At 31.8% G+C, this 9,823-nt stretch overlaps 1 protein-coding gene across 1 annotated transcript; it reads left to right on the top strand.

Annotated features, from left to right (window-relative positions):
* Positions 1-6,686: 6,686 nt before the first annotated feature.
* Positions 6,687-8,269, top strand: LOC137819412 (putative UDP-rhamnose:rhamnosyltransferase 1). The gene has a single exon (XM_068623258.1). It carries the CDS (start codon positions 6,772-6,774, stop codon positions 8,086-8,088), a length of 1,317 nt encoding a protein of 438 aa, XP_068479359.1. The 5' UTR covers positions 6,687-6,771; the 3' UTR covers positions 8,089-8,269.
* The last annotated feature ends 1,554 nt before the right edge of the window (positions 8,270-9,823 follow it).

Raw genomic sequence — 9,823 nt, forward strand, 5'->3', positions numbered from 1 at the left:
ATTATGAAAGTTAGGACCAAATAGAGTAAGCATAATATAAAACAACATTTATTACAATATCAATTGCTTACATAATCTTGCCACATTTTGTTCGTTATAGTGTTCCTAATGTGTGAACCTAGTTTATGATCATCGTCACGGACTTGATAAGTTGAAACTTGTATATCTTGTTGCAACAATTAACGATCCACTTTTTGTATCAAATAGTCATCATTGTCCATCCCGCGAAGAAAGTTATGCAAAATACAACATGCTAAAATAATACTTGTCATAGTATGCAACTCGCAATGCGGCTCGGTCCCACTAGTTATAATTGGGAAACATTTTTTCGTGACACCAAATGTCCTTTCAATTACATTTCTAAGTGACGAATGACGATGATTAAACAATTATCTTGCATCCTGTGGTCCTCTTTGAGAATACTCTTTCAAGTGGTATCTAACCCCACAATAAGGTGTTAATATTTGTGGTTTTAGCATAAAACCTGCATTACTAAGATAGTATTTTCTCACAAACATTCCATGTCTATTGTGCTATATTTACATACTTTATACTCTTTTCGTTCAACTTAAATCATGAAATCACATAATAGGTCATTATTTTTAAAACCTATAACATTTACTTAGAGGTTGTACTTCATAAAAGTGAGAATTCATTCCTAAGGAATATTTAAATGTAGGGAGAAAATGAAAGGAAAAGATAAATATTTTGTCATTATCTCTTGTCATTTGAATGGAATATTTCATTATTGTACATCTTTTTCAGGGTGGATAAGATATGCAAGAGGAATCACTCTTGAGGAAGCTACAATCACAACCCCGTTAACCAATTGTAACTACAACCATTGTTTAAAAGGTATTCACCTAACTTTATATCAGTATATTATACTTCTTTCTAGTGTAAAGGTTGGTAGGAATGAGGTAGAGTTGTTTATACTCTAGTTCGATGTTGACACTTTCTTCCTATGCAAAGAGTATTTTAATAATGTGGTTACCATGAAAGCTATTCTAAGGGGTTTTGAACTAGCTTCAAGCCTGAAGATTAACTTTCATAAATCAAAGCTAGCAAGCATAAATGTTGATAGAAATGCCCTTGTGTATTATACAAAGACTCTGAATTGTACACAAATGGGAGTACCTTTCAAGTATTTGGGACTAGAAATGGATGGAAACCCAAGGAAGAAACAATTTTGGGAGCCTATCTTAAGCAAATTAAGTGCTAGGCTCAGTGTGTGGAAAGGGAGATTTTTTTCAATGGCAGGGAGAATATGCTTAATTAAGTCTGTAGAGAGGGAGGAAGAGCAAGTTGGTTTCAAGAAGCTTTAGGATGAAAAATGGGATTTGGAGACACTACAAGAAAAACGCGAATTACATACAGATAATCAACATTACATACGGATTAAAATCCGTATGTAAAATCAACATTACATACGGATTAAATTCCGTATGTATTACATACGGATTTTTTCCGTAATTTTTGGCGCCATGGAGCGGGAATCAAAATCCGTATGTAAATATTAGCACCATAAAATAAAATTAGCAGTCAATGGGATTCAAAGCCAGGTTCCTTCAGCAATCCTTCAACAACCAAGTAAAATTTAACCACTACACCAAGCAAATTCTTTAATTTTATTATGATTTTTATTATACTTATTATTAATAATAATACTAACAATATTAATAATATTAATAATACTAACAATATTAATAATATTAATAATACTAACAATATTAATAATATTAATAATACTAATAATACTAACAATATTAATAATACTAATAATACTAACAATATTAATAATACTAATAATACTAACAATATTAATAATACTAACAATATTAATAATATTAATAATACTAACAATACTAACAATACTAACAATATTAATAATACTAACAATACTAACAATATTAATAATACTAACAATAATAACAATATTAATAATACTAACAATAATAATAATACTAACAATATTAATGATACTAACAATATTAACATATGAATCACATTTAATTTATCTATAATCTACTTGAATCTAAACATAATTTATTATATTGTCTATTAGTATGAATCAAATTTAATATATGTCATACTCATAGTCATCATATTACCTATTACATTAAAATCAACTATCATATTAATTATTATTTTACGATCATATTGACTTAATTAAGTTCATTATAGGTAGTTGGTTTTACTTGTGTGTTATAGTAAAGAATATTGTCAACAAACAATATTATCTTTTAACATAAAATGATGACTTTTACATTAACTATTAATTAAATCTCTAATACAGATTACTAGTTAGCATATCATTATAGTTTAAACTATATTAATTATTCCATAAATCTATGTAAAAAGTTGTTACTAAATAACCCTTTCTACTAATATATAAATCATAATGACAAAGTGATTAAATAATTTATAATTTAAAATATTTTAAAAATTATACATTATATCAATTTTAATCTAAGTAAGTAAATATTTGAAAATAAGATTTTTTTTATCGACAAAGAATAAAAAAAATTAAACAAAACATTTTAAGGATATTTCAATCCTTATACAAGAATCTCAAATCAGAAAAGAAGTGTAAGATACAAGCACCTATATAGCCATCTAACAAAAACTTCACAACTACCTATAAAAACCTATATTTGAAAATAAGATATCAAATAATTTTATATTAATATATATATATATATATAATATGAAAGTAAATTTAAATTTAACCATGAGTTTTAAAAAATTAATGATTAAATAAAGAAATATATTAATCAATATATATGTATTTATAGTATTAAAGTTATATTAATATTATATAATTTCTTCATTTTTCTCTCTATCTATCTATATTCGGATAAAAGTAATATTACTCAAGTCAAATAAAACTACTATACACACACAATAAATATCTAAATGTATATTTATATCAAAATTAATATTAATAATATGAATATAATATTGATAATATGAATATAATATTAATAATATGAATATTAATACTAATAATATTAATAATAATATGAATAATATGAATAATATTAATAAATATTAATAATATTAATAATAATAAATATAATTTATTTTATTATTATTATTATTATTAATAATTATATTAATATGTATAAATTATATTAATATGTATAAGTATAATAAAAATGATAATATGACCAAAGAACTTGTCTGGTCTAGTGGTCAATGCTTCCCCTGGTCACTGGAAAGATTTGGGTTTGAATCCTGGCTGCTACAGTTTGCTTGTAACATTATTTGGGGCTTGGTTTCGAGTCCTATGGGCTTGTAGTGATAATAATAAGTGCTTATGGTGAATTCAGGGTATGAATCAGGGTTCATCTCTGTGAATTCAGCATATGAATGCTTAGCTAAGCATGCTAGAGGTCCTCAACATGACCTCTTCAAGTGCTTGTGGAAGGTTAAAGCGCTTTCTAATGTGATCACCATAGCATGGAGGGTCCTTTTGGATAGAATCCCAACTAGAATGTGCTTGAGTAGGAGAGGGGTGGTGATAGTGATAAATAATAATTACTAATAATGAAATAATTAAAAAATAATTTTTTTACATTACATACGGATAAATCCGTATGTAATATCCGTATGTAAACCTGTTTTATATACGGATTTTAGGTCTTACATACGGATTTTGACTGTATGTAATTCCAATTTTTCTTGTAGTGAGATAAAGCTAGATTCTGGGAGGATGTGTGGTTGACAACCTTAACCTCAAAAGTTTGTTCCTAAGGATGTACTCGCTACCTTTAAATCAGTGACAAAAGGTGGAAGAGGTAGGTGTGTGGGAAGAATCAGTATAGTAGTGGAGCTTATGGTGAATTCAGGGTATGAATCAGGGTTCATCTCTGTGAATTCAGCATATGAATGCTTAGCTAAGCATGCTAGAGGTCCTCAACATGACCTCTTCAAGTGCTTGTGGAAGGTTAAAGCGCTTTCTAATGTGATCACCATAGCATGGAGGGTCCTTTTGGATAGAATCCCAACTAGAATGTGCTTGAGTAGGAGAGGGGTGGTGGTGAACATTACTATATGTGCAATGTGTCAAGCTATGGATGAATCAAGTCAACATCTATTTTTAGAATGAAAATATGCATAATGTGTATGGGTTTTTTGCTTCAGATGAATTGGTGTCTTGTTTGTTCAACACAATGAATTAAAGACCCACTTTGAGAACTTTCACCTGGTTCAGGCTAGTAGTAAACAAAATTTGGTATGGAAAGGTCTATGGGCAACTATAGTGAAGTGTATGTGGGTACAAAGAAATTCTGTTATCTTTAAGTAAGTGGTAGTAGATGCGAAAGAGATATTTAATATGACACAACTAAATCGTGGTTATGGATGAAGCATAGGGTACACTCTTTCAACTACTCCTTCATGGATTGTGTTTTGAATCCTCTTGAATGCATTAAAAGTTATAAATAAATGAGAAAGGTTAGAGGAAGACGATCTGGGAGTTAGATGTGTCAATGGGATGCCATAGCAATTGAAGGCCTTGTTGGTCGACCTTTTGTCTCTAGGAACAAGGTTTTATGATGAAGACAAGGAGATTTGTATAAATGAGGGAGTAAAAAATTAAGGGTACTGGAATTGTGCAGGAACTAGAAAATAAAAGATGCTAGAGGTGGGGCAGGGGCAGTAGGTTGTTGTATGTGGTGCAGGGTATGTTCCTCAAATGCACTCCCAAATATTCACTGGTTTGCTCAAATGAGCAGTTATGCCATTATTAAGGTTTTTAGTTATCTCAAGAAAGTGAAGCTTGTGCAAACATATAGAAAATTGTGACTGTGAGAGGTAGTAGCAGATGCTCACTTCATGAGAATAAAATGCTAATTGTTGCAGATCTGGACGAAAGCCTAGCTGGTGCTGTCAATGTAGCTCTTAAGTGGAAAGCAAACGAAATAGAACCAGATCTGTTAAGGGAGAGGACTTTAACACCGTTGTCCAACAGTAAGGAGGATATTAGAAAGCATTGCAGAGGGACTTTTGAGTTGTTGTGGTCTTTCCTGCACAAGCCTACATGGAGGTATAACAGAAGGGTGTATGGCTGCTATTATGCAGGGGATGTTGGCCGAATTCTGCCGGTGCAGATTCAGTGCAGGCCATTGCGATGTGGTGTTATGACTTTGTGCTAATTCTGTATGTTTATTTCTCCTGGTTTTGGTTATGTAATAGCTATTGTAGATGATTTTGTATTACACTAAAAGAAAATAACAATTTAGTCACCAAATTCAATGATTGAAAATACGTGGTCGCAATTTGCGACCGAAATAGCCATTGAATACCATTAGTATCAAATCTGCGACCAAAATAGCGACCGAGTAAATTCTTAATGATGTTAGTTAGTTTTGCGATCGAATCACCGACTGAACATGAGAGTGACAAAACCATTGGTCCCTAAAGTGGTGACTGTTTTGAATAAATTGGGAAAACTATATTTGCAACCGAAATGTTTATGTTTTAGCCACCGATTTTATTTCGGTCCCTAAATATTATTGCTTATTTTTTGCCACCGAATTAGCCACTGAATATATTTAGTTTTAGCCACCGATTTTCTTTTGGTCACTAAATGTAATTGTTTATTTTTGTCACCGAATCAGCCCCCAATTTGCTTATTTTTTAGCCACTGAATTTGTTTTGGTCACTAAATAAAATTGTTTATTTTTGTCACTAAATCAGCTACCAAATACGTTTAGTTTTTAGCCACCGAATTTCTTTTGATTGCTAAATGTAATTTTTTTTTATTTTAATAATAATAATTTGGATTTTGAATTTTGGTGACCAACTTTTTTGCGATCGATTTCACCACCAAAATTTTCGTTGCTAATTTGATTTTCGAATTTTGGTGACCAAATTTTCTACAACCGATTTAGCCACTGAAATTTCGATTGCAAATTAGCGACCACTTTATAATCGCTAAAGGCTTTGTGACTAGGATTTGTGCTTCCATCTTTATTTGGTGACAATTTCGGTCGCATATATATTTAGCGACCGATTATAGTGCTTTTAACGATCGAATTTGGTGGTCACTAAAAGTGATCTTTTTTATAGTGTTACAACAATTTTTAAGGAAGTTGAAGCGTATGGGTAGAATTATATGGATGAGTTTTAGGATTGTTTTGTTATGTTCCAAGCCTATAGGTGGTGTGAGCCTTTTATTTTTTTATTTTTTTTTAAAATATCTGTAAAGTATCTCTTTTTATTATTTTTATTCTTTACTGATAAAAAGAAACATTATAAATATTATAGAATGGAATTAATTTTTTAAATTTTATAATATCAAGTAATTTTACAATATACTGTTTTTTATCTCTGATTACTCACTTCTATCCTAGTGTACTCTTACCAAGTATATTGATTAAGAGTAGTACTAAGAAAATGTGACATTGACTATTAAAAGGTAAATAATTTAGAAATTTTTTTGTCTAAAACATCAGTTGAATGAGACTGATTTGACTTTAAATTACTTCATAATTTATTTATTTTGAAAGTTGCATTTTTGGCAAAATTAGAATGGAGGTGTTGAAGGTAAGAGGGTCCCATATTACCTTTAATTGTGGTTCACAAGTTGGCACTAATAATGTGTGAAAGATAAGACACACTAATTTATGGAGAAATATTTTTTTTTTTAAATTAGGCATTCAAAATGTTCCCAGTGTTAACGTTATACATTAAAAATAAATAACCGTTCATGATAACTCAAGATCAAGAAGCCACACACATTCATCCTTAAACACAAGCATATCCATGGCGGAGCAGCAAGAGAAGCTTCACATTGTGGTGTTTCCATGGCTAGCATTTGGTCACATGCTCCCATTTTTGGAGCTTGCAAAACTCATAGCTCAAAAGGGTCACAAAATTTCTTTCATTTCCACACCTAGAAATATCCATCGTCTACCCAAAGTGCCTGAAAACTTGCAACCTTTGGTGGATCTGATAGAACTCCCACTGCCCCGTGTTGACAAACTCCCAGAAAATGCAGAGGCCACTGTTGACATTCCTCACCACATCATTCCATACCTCAAGCTGGCTTTTGATGGTCTTGAACAACCTTTGACCAAGTTTCTGGAGAGATCCAAACCCCATTGGATAATATACGACTTTGCACCTTATTGGTTGCCACCGATATCTTCTAAGCTAGGAATCTCATGCGTCTCATTCTGTATTTTTAGTGCATCTGGTATGTATTCTTTTTCGGATTTTTTTACAAGAAAAGAAAGTGAGTCCCCGCGGAGCAAAGGTATTCCCGAAGAGCATAATGAAAATGATGAATCGGGGGTTTCAGATATGTTTCGAGTCCTTAGAACTTCTAATGGTGCTCAAGTTATTGCTTCAAGAAGCTGCATGGAGATTGAAGGTGAGCCTCTCAAATTGTGTGAAAGTATATATAGGAAAACAGTGATTCCAGTTGGTTTATTGCCACCTTCATTACAGTTCAGTGAAGACAGCAATGATGAAAACTGGAATACCATCCTTAATTGGTTAGACAAACAGGAAAAAGGGTCAGTGATTTATGTAGCTTTTGGATCTGAAGTGACACTAAGTGATGAGGACTTCACTGAAATTACTATGGGAATAGAAATGTCTGGTTTTCCTTTTTTTTGGGTTCTGAAGAAGCAAAACACCTCTAGCGTTGAGTTGCAGGATGTGGTTGTGAATAACTCAGGAAAGGGTATGGTGTGGACAACATGGGCCCCACAGATGAGGATTTTATCACACAAGTCTATTGGGGGGTTCCTGACTCACTGTGGTTGGAGTTCAGTGATTGAGAGTCTTCAAATTGGGTGTCCACTTGTTATGTTGCCCTTCCAAAATGAACAATTTATAGTTGCTAGGCTTATGGAGGAGAAAAAGGTAGGGTTCAAAGTAGAGAGAAATGAGCATCATGGGAAGTTCACAAGGGAATCATTGGCCATAGCATTGAGATCAGTGATGTTGGAAGAAACTTATAGAAGTGAAGCACAGGAGATGAGTAAGATATTTGGGGACAAAGAACTGCACCAAAAATACATTGATCACTTTGTTGATTACATGGAAATCCATAGGCCTACCATGAAAGATTAGTTTTCTGCCATGAAGGATTATTTGTAATTGAAGCATAAGTTTTAACGTTGTTTGTTATTGGTTGTGTTGATTAGTGGTGCATTTGTGATGTCTAGAAATGTTTGAGTTTCCCTTTTGAAACAAAAAATTTAAATCGATTGAAAGATTATCCTCTGAGAATGAACTGGAATACCTTGTTCTATTTTGAAGATTGAACTGAAAAAGATAGGCATCCAATCCGTGGAATACATAGACGTGAAGTTGTTTTGTGATAAACACACATATGCATCTCCAAATGATTCACAATCAGTAATAAAAGCAACTTTGAACAAATGGAAATAATAATATATCTTAACACATCAAAATATTAGTTTCCTAACCAAATCAAAGCAAAGAAACCAAGCAAGTAAGGCTTTTCCATTCCACCACTTTGAATATATGCAAATAGCTAATCCTATGAACAGCAATAGCCAGTTTCAATAAAGGTAAAAAACAAAGATATGCACATTTTTTAAGTCTGGTATGAGGTGTTAGCTGAGATTTCAATGTCGCATTCAATAGTGTATATATCTGACAAGAAATGTCCTTTTGCTTTATCTTCAGATTTTTCAGCCCACTTGCAATGGTTTAGTTTGGATTATGATAGCCACATTCATTGTTGTATCACATTAGACCACATGTTGCTAGTTCTATTTGTCAGATATCTTGATTGTGAAATTTTACACTATTTTTCTTTGCTCATATTGTTTATTGTTTGTCCTTTCACAGGTGGGGACTTGTGTTGAAAGTGGAGCAATGTGTTGTGTGCAGTAGTAGCAAACTTTTCAGACGAGTACCTCCGCCACAGTTATATGCCCATATGCACATTTATTAACAAGTCTACCAATATTACATCAGTTTGTAAAGCTGATCTTTTACCTACCTTAACTACTAAACACTATCCAAAATCTTATAAACTTCAATGGATTAAAAATGATGGTACGTAGTATACCTATCTCCCTAGAAAACTATCAAGATAAACAAATTTTATGTGATATAGTTTCTATAGCACACAATATATCTTACTTGGTAGGTCAGGATAATATAATCATAAAATTATTGAGGATGACTTTACCAATAAAATAAGTTTCACTTATCAATAATGTAGTGGTGGATCCTGTTGAAATTTTTGTTTTGGCCCAAGTAAAGGCGTGGGCATGGGTAAGTTATAAATTTTTAAAGTCAAATTTTTCTTATTCTGATTGGTGTATTAATGTATATGAATGTTTAAAATCACTACATTGATGATTAATACCCTTTCTTTGCTTTTGGTTGGATTCTTGGTTTGCATGAGAGGAATGCCTTGGGGTACAACTATAATCATAATGGATGCTTGGAAAATGCAGTAGATAGCAAGGAGGCAAAGTCTTTCTTTTGAGCTGATACGCTTATAGTCTGGAACTGGACTAAGTTACATGATTCTTTGATAGCTAATTTGGTTTATGTATTGACATCTTGTTGTTTTTAAAGAGGTTAAGATTAGCAGATATATGTGTAGAATATGTCTATGTTTAGGCATGTTATCTAGAAACCTCATTTCTCTAGCATAAGAAATTTTGTACATGGGTTGGAGTACCCCTAGTACTTCTATTTATTAAATCTTTATTGGTGATTAAAAAAAAAAATCAAGGGAGAATTTTTTCTCCTATCACACTCAACAAGTGAGGGATGATAAATTAGAAATGAAAAAAAAGGTTTAAGAAGAAAAGAAAAAGAA

Source organism: Phaseolus vulgaris, chromosome 10 (assembly GCF_000499845.2).
Source record: "Phaseolus vulgaris cultivar G19833 chromosome 10, P. vulgaris v2.0, whole genome shotgun sequence".
Classification (NCBI taxonomy): domain Eukaryota; kingdom Viridiplantae; phylum Streptophyta; class Magnoliopsida; order Fabales; family Fabaceae; genus Phaseolus; species Phaseolus vulgaris.

Excerpts from the sequence above, each read along its gene's own strand:
- LOC137819412 (XM_068623258.1), top strand. The coding sequence starts at position 6,772 with ATGGCGGAGCAGCAAGAGAAGCTTCACATTGTGGTGTTTCCATGGCTA.